The 13,654-nt window shown below is 40.8% G+C and overlaps 1 protein-coding gene across 1 annotated transcript in view; it reads right to left on the reverse strand.

Annotated features, from left to right (window-relative positions):
• The window catches only part of sirt2 (sirtuin 2 (silent mating type information regulation 2, homolog) 2 (S. cerevisiae)), a 54,915-nt gene that overhangs the window by 26,402 nt on the left and 14,859 nt on the right, over positions 1 to 13,654 (reverse strand). The window contains exons 3-6 of the mRNA XM_060905734.1: positions 7,347 to 7,398; positions 5,000 to 5,110; positions 4,842 to 4,883; positions 4,635 to 4,741 (exon numbers count right to left, since the gene is read on the reverse strand). Coding sequence (XP_060761717.1) covers positions 4,635 to 4,741; positions 4,842 to 4,883; positions 5,000 to 5,110; positions 7,347 to 7,398 — 312 coding nt within the window. The remainder of the gene's footprint in view (positions 1 to 4,634; positions 4,742 to 4,841; positions 4,884 to 4,999; positions 5,111 to 7,346; positions 7,399 to 13,654) is intronic.

The raw sequence follows: 13,654 nt of genomic DNA on the forward strand, positions 1-13,654 counted from the left end.
ATAGCCTTCTGGCTTGTCCACGTGATCTTTAGCAAACTGCAGACGAGCAGCAATGTTCTTTTTGGAGAGCAGTGGCTTTCTCCTTGCAACCCTGCCATGCACACCATTGTTGTTCAGTGTTCTCCTGATGGTGGACTCATGAACATTAGCCAATGTGAGAGAGGCCTTCAGTTGCTTAGAAGTTACTCTGGAGTCCTTTGTGACCTCGCCGACTATTACACGCTTTGCTCTTGGAGTGATCTTTGTTGGTCGACCACTCCTGGGGAGGGTAACAATGGTCTTGAATTTCCTCCATTTGTACACAATCTGTCTGACTGTGGATTGGTGGAGTCCAAACTCTTTGGAGATGGTTTTGTAACCTTTTCCAGCCTGATGAGCATCAACAACGCTTTTTCTGAGGTCCTCATAAATCTCCTTTGTTCGTGCCATGATACACTTCCACAAACATGTGTTGTGAAGATCAGACTGTGATAGAGCCCTGTTCTTTAAATAAAACAGGGTGCCCACTCACACCTGATTGTCATCCCATTGATTGAAAACACCTGACTCTAATTTCACCTTCTAATTAACTGCTAATCCTAGAGGTTCACATACTTTCTCCACTCACAGATATGTAATATTGGATCATTTCCCTCAATAAATAAATGAGCAAGTATAATATTTCTCTCTCATTTGTTTAACTGGGTTCTCTTTATCTACTTTTAGGGCTTGTGTGAAAATCTGATGATGTTTCAGGTCATATTTATGCAGAAATATAGAAAATTCTAAAGGGTTCACAAACTTTCAAGCACCACTGTATTACATGTTTTACGACCGCTGATCTCAACTCACGACTAAATCAATTATTTTACAACGTGCAATTTTTGTCTGACAGAAAAACGGATGAAAATTATATGGGCTATTTAACAATCATGGTTGTTTTTTTGAATGACACCAACTAACTCCTGCAACTAGTTCAAGTATGTGTGTATGTATATTTTATAGCTCTGGAAAAAATTAAGACACCACTCCAATTTTTTCTTAAATCAGCATTTCTATGTATGGCAGCCATTTCATTCCAGTGTCCCTGCTGGAATTCCAAAAAAAACCAACAAAAAAAACAAACACACCTCATTTTACTTAAAGGGGAACTGAAGGCAAATTTATTATCATCAAAATTCTATTTCTCACATTTTATTAAATATAGGAATGCAGTTTTGATTGCTATTTTGGTCACTGCTATAGCAAGTTATGAGTGTTTGAAATATGCTCTGTAATATATCAGTCTGTATGTCAAAGCAATGGCCGTAAACAAGATTTGTTGAGACCTGTGCGAGACATCGTAGGACGGAAGTAAAACGTACAGCGCAAATCAAAGTGACCAACATCTGCCAACGTTCCCTGTGTCCGAAATCACTCACTCGTTCACTATTCCCTATATAGGGAATTACTATATAGAGGACTATATCGTGAGCTCATTGGTAAAATAAAAAACAAAACAAAACAACCCAAAATGCTTGCGGACACTAGTCCGTCATGCTGGTATTTACATCATTACTGTTGCATAATTAAAACGTGCCAGATCAGTCAGCTGGTGGATTTTCAAAATAATAAATACACGCATGTATTTTTGTGATAAATCCATATTATACTCAGCGTATTTCTCACATTAATAAATACAAAAGTACCTACATCTTTCGGTTCTTTTTTTTTTTTTAAATCAAGGCTGAATACTTTCTTCTTTGCCGCTGCCTTTTATTAAATCAAATTTGAGACTTTTAATTTGATTTATTTCAGCGTGACCACAATGCATGATGGGATATATTGCTTTGGTTAGTGACCATCGTTGTACACTACTTTTCGTGATGCACTGTGGGATACTTTGAGTGCACTATATAGGGTGTAAATAATCCTCACTAAGGTTTCGGACAGCACTACAAAATGGCGTCTTCACTATATAGTGCCCTATATAGTGAGTAGGGAGCGATTTCGGACACGGGGTTGTCAAAATACGCACGCGCCCTATTGAATGCTGATGTAATCAAGCTGGAAGTTTTGCTTGTTTTGATTTAAAAAAGTAGGCAGTAATCGTCATTTAAACTCGTTTTTGTGCAATATTTCATTTGGAAAACAGTTTTCAAAATGGCGGCACTGACACCTGGCTGACACTTCATGTTTAGAAGTCTCGCAAAGATCGTGCGGATAAGCGACGCCTACCGTGGACCAAACGAACTAAATTCGACATGGCTACAAACAGAATAGGCCGATAAGTATAATATTTAATTGCAATTAGTTGCCAATAAGAGTATTGCAATATTCTTTTAGCTATTTCTATTTCTTTTAAATACTTGATAACAAAACTGCCATTTTATTTTTCTCTATTCATGATATATGAGCGGATATCCTAGTAGTAGAGTAACCAGTGTGTGCAATTGCTCATATCCACTGAGGCCCACTTTACACGGGGACGGTCTGAAACAAAAACGCAAAAGTCCGTTTTCGTTCTCACTTTTTTCCGCGTCTACACGACCGTTTTCAAGGAGGAAACCTGCGTCTATACGGTGACGCATAAATGTGTGGAATTCAATTGGATGTGCATGCCAGGCGGCTAGGTGGTGCTGTGAAAGACCTCCGCTATGTCTGCACGCATGCGCAACGTCTTCCGTCTTGTCTGATCTGCACATCTGCGCCGCGAAAACTTTGACTACTCTGGCTATGGTAAGTAAGAAAGTAAGTAAAAATGTAAGAGCATACTATACCCGCCTCTGTTCATTAACGGTATATGTGCAGATTCGGTATAGATGTTCAAAGGACTCCTGGACGTTTATTAAAGCTGCCAGAGCAGCTTGAAGGTCCGTTGGATCGATGTAATCAGACATGCTCTTACTTTTTTACGTACTTTCTTACTTCCTGGGCTGGCATGTACAGTATATGACATATGTATGGCATAAACGCGTACCCGACGTGAGCAGATCCGAGCAGAGTTTCGCGTATTGGGTAGTTTAGACGGATATGCAACGGGGGCTGTTTTTAACTTATCCACTCTGGAAGGCGTTTTCAATTTTTTCCGTTTTTCAGCCTTGGAAACGCCGTCCCCGTGTAGACGAAAGGCACTTCCGATAAAATATTTAGTCGTTTTTACCCGACAGCGTCCTCGTGTAAACGGGCCCGGATGTGTGTGTGTATATGCACACAAATATATATACTGGAGTTTCCTATACCTTATTTTACAGGGTCATCCCAGCCCTACCTACAGCAGTAATGTCCCTTTATAAGTTCTTATAAATATGTTTGTAAGCGTCAAATGCGGTCTCAGTTTTGACCTTATGGTCCTTTCATTTAATTCTCTTTTAATGATTACATTTAGATTTTACTGCTTCAATTCAGAACTGCATTTTTAGCACTAACTAGGTTTTACTTTGGGATGTAATAGAAAGAAACTCAAGTGGAGGTTACTTTTTTTTTTGTAAACCAAGTGCCTCCAACAGGATCCTTTGTCCATCAGGAAGGTTCTCTCCAGAAAACACTCTCCATATGACGAGGTTATAGATTATTTTTTTAAGAAAATATTTGTCTCTTTTGTAGTGGAATACTCTGATGTGAGACACATTTAGAGCAGAGCTTCACATGCGGTTGAAATGTGTCCCCCCCACTTCAGTTGTTATTACAGTTACCACCATGTACCGTACAAACATCACTGCGCAGTACTTGAAAATTTGTACTTCAATGAAATCGCATCCAGTTCGACAGTTTTTCCACTTTGGAGCCCGTACTCTTGTGGACTATAAGAAAGTGGGTCAGTTTTAATTAAAATTGCACATAAAGTGCCACTTTCACTACGTTCACACTGCAGGCTGAAGTGACTCAAATCTGATTTTTTCGCCCATATGTGACCTGTATCCAATCTTTTATTGACAATATGAACGACACAGATCCGATTTTTTCAAATCCGACCCAGGCCGTTTGGATATGTGGTCCTAATTCCGATTCCTATCCGATCTTTTCATATGCGACTTCAGTCTGAACCGCCAGGTCGCATTCATCCGACTTGCACGTCATCAACAAGCCACAAACGTCACTATTCTGCGCTGAAGTAGGCGGCGGGTCTCTCAAAAAAAGTTACAACAACATGGCGCATGACATCAATGCGACTCCGCACCCACACGTTCCTTTGAACGGAGGTTGCAGTCACTACCCCGCAGAACGCCTGAGCCAAAACCCTTGCCCTCTTCCTTCTCAACCTCCTCCTTAACATCAGGCTATTGTGCATGTTCTGGCTCCGTCGCAACAACAACTGCATCATCGCCAGGTACTCCATGCTGGCTACTGTCATACACAGGAAACTTTAGGTTACTTCCGTAAACACTGGCCATGCTCACTGCGTGTGACGTCGTCGTATCCTGCAATGCGCATGCGGAACACTTTTAGGTCGCTTTTCGTTCATACTGAGGATCACATACAAGTCGCATATATTTGTTAATGTGAACGACCTCACAAAAAATCGGATTTCACAAAAAAATCGGAATTGAGCGTTAAGCCTTGCAGTGTGAACGTAGTGTTAGGGTAATCAGTGTCTCCACTTGTTCACAGAGATGACATTTACACCATTGAAACCTGAGTGGCAGTAAATAAAAGCTTTTAAAAACGACACAGACCTTGAAGTAGTCGATCTGAAAGATGGCCTCCGGGTATGGCAGGTTGTATTTCTGTAAGTTGGAATAGAGGCCGGTTCCAGGAGAGCGGAAGTCAGGGATGCCGGCCGCTGCATGGGAGAGAGAGACAGACACGTTAAAACGCTTGTATTCAAAGATTACGACAAAAAATAAACGCCAAGTCACTGAATGCCGAAATGATGTACTTACAGGTTGATATTCCTGCACCCACCATACAGATAACATTCTTGCCTAAAGAACACAATAACAAGTAACTGGAGTTAAACAAGGTGCTGATGAGTTCCAGCATTAGTTATCTACATTATAGAAGCGAGGACCTCTGAATGGATTACAGAGCTCATACTTACATTTACCACTCTGGATATAACGAGCAACTCCAGCAAGGCTCAGTTCATCAAGGACTTTCTCTCCAGGGCTCAGTCCGAGAGTCCGAGAGAAGAGACTGCGCAAGAAATCCACTTTATAAAAACAAAAAGGAACAGAGTGAAACTACAAACCTCAAATCTACTCAATCAAATATTATAATCGTGTAGACTACCGTGTTAGCGACGTATTCGGAATCAGAATCAAGTTTATTGCCAAGTACACTACCGTTCAAAAGTTTGGGGTCACCCAGACAATTTTGTGTTTTCCATGAAAAGTCACACTTTTATTTCCCACCATAAGTTGTAAAATGAATAGAAAATATAGTCGAGACATTTTTCTGGCCATTTTGAGCATTTAATCGACCCCACAAATGTGATGCTCCAGAAACTCAATCTGCTCAAAGGAAGGTCAGTTTTATAGCTTCTCTAAAGAGCTCAACTGTTTTCAGCTGTGCTAACATGATTGTACAAGGGTTTTCTAATCATCCATTAGCCTTCTGAGGCAATGAGCAAACACATTGTACCATTAGAACACTGGAGTGAGAGTTGCTGGAAATGGGCCTCTATACCAAGGGCGCAGATAGCACGGGGGACAGGGGGGGACATGTCCCCCCCAGATTTATAGTGACCCTCATCTGTCCCCCCCCACCCACTGTCCCTACGTAAGGCGCCACACATGGGTAGAAAAAGTGAGGATTAATGTTCCGTTAGTTAGACTAACTTACACTGCAGCACAAAGTTGAAATGGCAGCAGCAGCAGCCTTGTCAGTGATCAATCCACATTTTCCCCTTCTTGAATCGGTGTAGGCTGGAGCAGATCCTTGCAGAGTTGGGAAAGCAAGGTGTTCATTTTCCACGTAATTCTCGGTTAATAACACTGCACAGCTCATCCATTTGATAGCAACGGTGTTTCTGCTGCGACTAATGGTGCGTTCAGTTGTACTCGTAAGTTGGAAGTTTGAAGTTGGAAAAGCATTGAAATCCAGCATCTCCCAGCATAAACGTTGGGGTTTTCGTTTCATTTCATTAACTGGCCATTTTTTTTCGAATTCCATGTTCCATGATGTCCCAGTTTTTAAACTGGGAAGCGCTCAGTTCTGAGGTTATGTTGCTCGGAGCTCCAAGTTCCGACTTCCAATGTAAATGTAACGCACCATCTCGACCCCGGGGTCCTAAGGGGAGCTGGGGATTTTGCCTGTCGCGGTAACCACAGTGATCATAAACAACTGTCTAATTACTGAGCTGGTGATCTTTCTGCCACATTAAGCCAGAGAAGAGGGGAAAAAAAAAAATCATAGCGTTTGTTTCAAGAACCAAAAGATGTAAATATCCTCTGCCTGTTGCCTTTCCCAGATGTGACAAATACTTGTTTTGTAATGTTGAGTAGCTAGTCTGATAATAATAAGAAGGAATTTGGACTTACCTGAAGTAGGCTAAATGTAAAATAACAGCATTCTAGGCTGTAGGTGAATATCTTTTAATGTTATTTTTATGTATAATGTTATTTTAGTAAGCAGCAACTGTTAACTGAAATTATGAGATTCAAGATGTTAACATTGTCCTCCTGGCCTGCAGGCAATCCCTGGTGGGGTCAACAATGAAAAAACAAAAAACAATTACAGCGTTTTTTCAAAAACCGAGCAATGTTGACCAGGTAGGCCTTTGTCTACCAATGTTCATTCAGTTAGAAAACTCACAATTCGAATGTATATTGAAGCTTCAGTACACACACACATTTATATTTTATATATATATATATATATATATATATATATATATATATATATATATATATATATACACACACACACACACAAAATGGAATCATTTGCTGACAGCTCAGTCCCCCCCAGTTCAAAAAATCCTATCTGCGCCCCTGCTCTATACACCTATGGAGATATTGCACCAAAAACCAGACATTTGCAGCTAGAATAGTCATTTACCACATTAGCAATGTATAGAGTGGATTTCTGATTAGTTTAAAGTGATCTTCATTGAAAAGAACAGTGCTTTTCTTTCAAAAATAAGGACATTTCAAAGTGACCCCAAACTTTTGAACGGTAGTGTACGTTCTCACGTACAAGGGATTTGCTTTGGTGACTGGTGCTTGAACAGTTAAGATAGAAGAAAAGGCAAAGACAAAAGTAGCTATATACATAGAATAAAAAAGAAAAAAAAATTAGAAGAATTTGAAATGTACATATTGAAAAGTGGACAAATTTCAAGTTTTGAAGTCCAAGCTATACAGTTTGTCCCGGAATGTGCAGAAATAGGTCACAATTGAACAATTTCTCAAACTTTATTTAAAAAGAAAAATATTGATATTTACTTTCACTGTCTCCAGAAGCGTCGCCTTCCTCACTGCTGTCGTCTGACTCAGCCTAGAGCGTCATAAACACATTGAGAAAATGAAAGCAGCTACAGGCTCGTCAAAATTCAGGATGGTTATGCTTGGAGAAAATGTTGGGATTTAGTAGACAGTCAGTCTTCAAGATCCTTCGAAATACATAAAGAAGCATTCAAATAAAAATAAAACTAATTAGACCTAGTCAGAAGAATGAGGTCTATTAAAACTTATATATGCACGATATGGCTAAAAGTTTATGAACAACGATAACACATGTAGGGTGGCACGGGGGTGTAGTGGTTGGCACTGCCGCCTCACAGCAAGGTGGTTCTGGGTTTGAGCCCAGTGGACGATTGGGGGGTGGGGGGTGGGTGGAGTTCTGTGTGGAGTTTGCATGTTCTCCCCATGTCTGTGTGGGTTCCCTCGCAGTCCAAAAGACATGCAGTTAGGCTAAGTGGCAACTCTAAATTGTCCATTGATCAAGCTTGGAGAGATGGGCTCCACCAAGTTTAAAATGCCCTAGACACACCAATAATGGACTGTTAAAGTGTTATCATTGGTGCTCCTACAGCACTTGTCGGCTATGGGATGAAGATAATACACACGTGCTTTTTGAACACTGAAGAGATTTAGTCAAGTGAAGTTTATTCGTATAGCGCTTTTAACAACAGACATTGTCGCAAAGCAGCTTTACAGAATTTTAATGACTAAACATGAGCTAATTTTATCCCTAATGTATCCCCAATGAGCAAGCCTGTGACGATGGTGGCGAGGAAAAACTCCCTCAGACGACATGAGGAAGAAACCTCGAGAGGAACCAGACTCAAAAGGGAACCCATCCTCATTTGGGTGATAACAGACAACTTGATTACAACATTTTTAACAGTTTTAACATGAAGTCAGTTTCGTTGATGTTATAACTCTTCATTGATGAAAACTTGAGTGCAAAACTGTTCATGACAACTGCAGTCCTAAAGTTAGCAAGTCAGCTGTAGTCCTCAGCCATAAAAGCATTACTGTAAGTGTCCAGAGCGTCTTCCAAGTGTGACTTTCAACTGTCCGTACGGGGCCGTCCTCCACAGGAGCGATGTGATGAGACTCCAACCAGACATGGGGTACCAGGATAGATCAGGCAGGTCTGAGGAGCAGAAGAGGTCAGCATCTCGATCTCAGGATTGACATGTAATTCAAAGGGACAGACAGAGTGGGGTGGGGGGGAACCACAGGTTGTTAGGTATGCCCAATGTCACCTGATGAGAAGGAACAGTATACATTTTGTGCTGAGTGCAAGCAAGGACTCTGGCAAAACTAACTATGACAGCATAACTAAAAGGAGAGCCAGAAGGTAACACAGGCATGAGGGAGCCCCGGGACATAAAGCAGCCAGCCACGACACTGTCAACAAACTCGAGTGAGCAAGTGAATGGGGGACTGACAGCATCCATACATCCCAGTTTACCAAAACACTATGTCTGAGGACCCTCCAGATCTACTCCTTTACCTCATAAACACTATTAACCAAAGGTTTGATTAAACAGATGTGTTTTCAGCCAAGACTTAAACACTGAGACTGTGTCTGAGTCCCAAACATTACTTGGAAGGCTGTTCCATAACTGTGGGGCTTTGTAAGAAAAGGCTCTGCCCCCGATGTAGCCTTCACGATATGAGGTACCAGCAGATAGTCTGCACCTTTTGATCTAAGTAGATGTGGCAGGTCATAAAGGACCAGAAGTTCGCTCAGGTACTGTGGTGCGAGACCATTCAGTGCTTTAAAAGGTCAATAGTAGTATTTTATAAACAATATTAAATTTGATTGGGAGCCAATGCAGTGTGGATAAGACAGGGGTGATGTGGTCATATTTTCTAGTTCTAGTAAGGACTCTTGCTGCTGCATTTTGAACTAACTGGAGCTTGTTTATGCACTTATTGGAACACCCAGACAGTAAGGCATTACAATAATCCAACCTGGAGGTAACAAAAGCATGAACTAGTTTTTCTGCATTGTGTAGTGACATTTAAGTTATCTTAGCAATATTTCTGAGATGAAAGAAAGCTATCCGGGTAATGTTATTGATATGAGTTTCAAATGAAAGACTGGGGTCAATAATCACTCCGAGATCTTTTACTGCTGCACGTGAAGAAACAGAAAGGCCATCCAGAGTTACTGTGTAATCAGAAAACCTACTTCTATCTGCATGTGGTCCTAGAACAAGTACTTCTGTCTCGTCAGAGTTAAGCAGAAGGAAGTTAATAAGCATCCAGTGTCTAATGTCCTTTACACATTCCTCAATTCTATTAAGCTGGTGTCTCTCATCTGATTTTGCAGAAACATACAACTGTGTCATCAGCATAACAGTGGAAACTAATACCATGTTTACGAATAATATCACCCAGAGGTAACGTATATAAAGAAAAAAAAGAAAAAGCAGTGGACCCAAGACAGAATTTTGTGGAACACCAAACTTTACTTCAGCACATCTAGAAAAATCACCATTTACATCAACATACTGATAGCAATCAGTTAAATAAGAGCTGAGCCAGGAGAGGGCCGTTCCCTTAACTCCCACAACATCTAGTTTATCCAGAAGAATGGAATGATCAATGGTATCAAATGCTGCACTAAGGTCAAGCAACACAAGCAGCGAGACACAGCCCTGATCAGACGCCAACAGTAGGTCATTTACTACTTTAACCAGAGCTGTCTCAGTGCTATGATGAGGACTAAATCCTGACTGATACATTTCATGGATGTTATTCCTATGTAAATATGAGCATAACTGCTGTGCCACAGCTTTTTCAAGGATCTTGGAGATAAAGGGGAGGTTTGATATTGGCCGATAATTGGACAGCTGACAGGGATCAAGGTCAGGTTTTTAATCGGGGGTTTAATAACTGCAAGTTTAAAGGATGTGTGTACATAGCCAATTCTAAGAGAAGAATTTATTATTTTTAGAAGCGGTTCAATTACTTCAGGTATTATCTGTTTGAACAGACGTGTAGGTAAGGGATCTAGTACACAAGTTGAGGATTTTGACGCGGAGATTAATGAAAGTAGTTCGATTTCTCTAAGGGGAGTAACACATTCTAATTGCTGATCTGATACAGTTATATTGTTAACTACAGGGTCACTTACATTGTCTGACCTGAAATTAGTAGTTTGAATTTTTTGTCGGATATTTTCGATTTTGTCATTGAAAAAAATTCATGAAGTCGTTGCTACTACATACTGCAGATGTACATGTGTCTATAGTGGACTTTTTCCTGGTTAATTTTGCTACAGTATTAAATAGGAATCTAGGATTATTTTTATCATCTTCTATTAGGGAGGAGAGATATGTCGATCTAGCAGCACTAAGAGCTTTTCTATACTTCAGGAAGCTCTCCTTCCACGCTAATTTGAATGCTACCAATTTTGTTTGATGCCATTTATGTTCCAATTTTCGAGTGGTCTGTTTTAAAGTGCGAGTGTAATCGTTATACCAGGGTGCTAATGTTTTCTCTCTGATCATTTTCCTTTTAAGTGGAGCTACATTATCTAAAGTATGGCGGAACGTTGACTCTAAGCATTCAGTTGCCTGATCAAGTTCTGCAGGGTCTGACAGTGACCCAATCAAAGTTGATAACTCTGGGAGATCATTTATAAAACTTTGTGTAGTAGTTGACGTGAGTGTACGTTTAATACAGTCGCGTGGTGAGGTGCCTATATTATTATTCAGACATATTTTGAATGAGATGAGATAATGATCTGAGATAACGTCAGACTGTGGAAGTATGACTATATTTTCTGTTTAACCCGAATGTTAGTATTAGATCGAGGGTGTGACCACCATTATGGGTCGGTTCTATGACATTCTGATTAATCCTGACTGAATCTAAAATGGACACAAACACTGTTTTCAAAGGGTCTTCTGGATTATCAAAGTGAATATTAAAATCTCCGACAGCTAAAGCTTTGTCTAAGGACATAACCAGGTCTGAGATAAAATCTGCAAATTCAGAAAGAAACTCAGAATATGGCCCTGGGGGCCTGTAAATAATAAGCAACGGAATTAGCTGGGTAGACCTATTTTTCAAGGCTACATGCATTATACTAGTATGAAGAACTTCAAATATATTAAATTTATAACCAGGTTTTTGTGTTACACCTAGATAATCATTATAAATAACGTGACGCTTCCTCCTCTGCCAGTTAGACGAGGCTGGTGTATATAACTGTATCCTGGAGGACTAGCTTCATTTAATGCTATATATTCATTTGGTTTAATCCATGTTTCTGTTAAGCACAGTACATTAAACTCCTGATTAGGGATGTCCCGATCCGATCACGTGATCGGAAATCGGGCCCGATCACATGGTTTCAGACTCGATCGGAATCGGGCATTGCCTCCCGATCAGAGATCGGATATATATCTATATAATATATTCTCATTTTTAACACATCAATAGCTATGCGTTGGCACAGAGTGAGACCAGACCTCTTGTCTCAACACAGCAACATCAACGCGTGCGGCATGACATCACTTTGTAGCGGAGACGCTATTGGTTATTGGCTGCCTGTTGCCGGCAAAGTTGAACACGGAAGCAGTTCGAAGCGGAAAGCAAAGAATGAGATCTTTTTTTTTTTTTTGTTGGATGACAAAAGAAACGGGCTCAAACCTGAAAGGGTAGAAATGCTTGTTTTCATCAAGAAAAACGTTCATTTCCTTAATTGAAATTACTGTACACCACTGTGAGATGCGTTCTTAAAAGCAAATTACTGGCACTGTGGCACTTTATTTTTTTTTATTTGTTTACATTCCTGCCAGGTATTTTAAGGTTATTTTTTTAAATTTGTTATTTATTGTTCAAACTGCCTCACGTAAGTGCTCTGTTTGCTAATGGAGTTGTTGGATGTTAAAATAAGGTGTTAAATAAAAAATGAGGAACATCCTGGATCCGTTTCTTTCCTCGTCTTTATTTTTTATGGATTATAAGAAGTATCGGATCGGGACTCGGTATCGGCAGATACTCAAAATCAAATGATCGGTATCGGATCGGAGGGCAAAAAAACCTGATCGGGACATCCCTACTCCTGATGAGTAATAAGTTCATTAAACAATTAGTGCTTTAGATGTAAGAGATCTAATATTTAATAGCCCCACCTTTAGATCAAAGGTGCTGGCAGCGGCTGTACAGTCAGTATGATCTAATTTTATATTGATTAGGTTACTGGAACAAACTCTCTGAGTATTTCTACTTTTTGTTGAGCTTGGGGAACAGACACAGTCTAGATGTAGTGGACCCTGAGTGATGACTCTGTGCAGCTAGCAGACAGTCAGTTTAGCCTGTTCGTCTGCTCCCTGGCCTTGGCTCTGGATTGTCAGAAGTTAACTAGACCTGTTCTGAGACTATGAGCTACTGTATGCTGCAAAAAATGAGAGCAGCACCTTCCCTAGTGGGATGGATACCGTCCCACCCTAACAGGCCAGCAGTGCCCTCAAAATTACTCCAATTATCTATAAAGCCCACACTGTTTTCAGGAGCACCACCTGGACAACCAGTAGTTCAGCGACCATAACCTGCTGTAAGCTATACCGCCACACCGCACTGGGATGGGGCCAGAGCATACTACAGCATTGGACATCGCCTTCACTAATTTAAACACGTCTACAAAGTTACTCTTAGTAACCTCAGACTGACAAAGGCGTATATCATTAGCTCCTATCTTTGAGAACCTGTGCTTGCCTAGGAGCCTAAGATTACCTGCTATGTCCGGGACCCTGGCTCCCAGTATACACCTGACTAAAGCTGCTGGTGCCCCTAAAGGCCTAGATAATTTCACGTGCCGTATGATGGAGTCCCTTATAACCAGAGCTCCTTCAGGTTTCTCAGCAGGTGCATCACTGAGGAGAGCAAACCTGTTCGACACGTGATGCAGAGAAGAGAGGACTAGTGCTCCCATGGGTGAGCCTCAGCGGTAGCTTTGGCTCTATGCTGAGGGCTCTAAGGCCGGAGTTGGGGGATTATTAACTCCACCTAGGGCATCCAGACTTTTTCCTGCAGAAACTACACTTCTCATTCTCACTAGCCCTCTCTAAAGTCTGGATACGTACCTCCAAAGCTGCAATCTTCTCCATCAGAGAGCTAACTAATCTGCACTTATCACAAATAAAGCTATCACTAGCATTTAGTCCCTCTTTGCTGTTATAATAACCTCCACTCTTCTGGGAAGGCTTTCCGCTAGATTTGAGAGTGTAGCTTTGGGGATTTGTGCTCATTCAGCCATAACAGCATTAGTGACATCAGACACT

The sequence above is a fragment of the Neoarius graeffei genome, chromosome 23 (assembly GCF_027579695.1).
Source record: "Neoarius graeffei isolate fNeoGra1 chromosome 23, fNeoGra1.pri, whole genome shotgun sequence".
Classification (NCBI taxonomy): domain Eukaryota; kingdom Metazoa; phylum Chordata; class Actinopteri; order Siluriformes; family Ariidae; genus Neoarius; species Neoarius graeffei.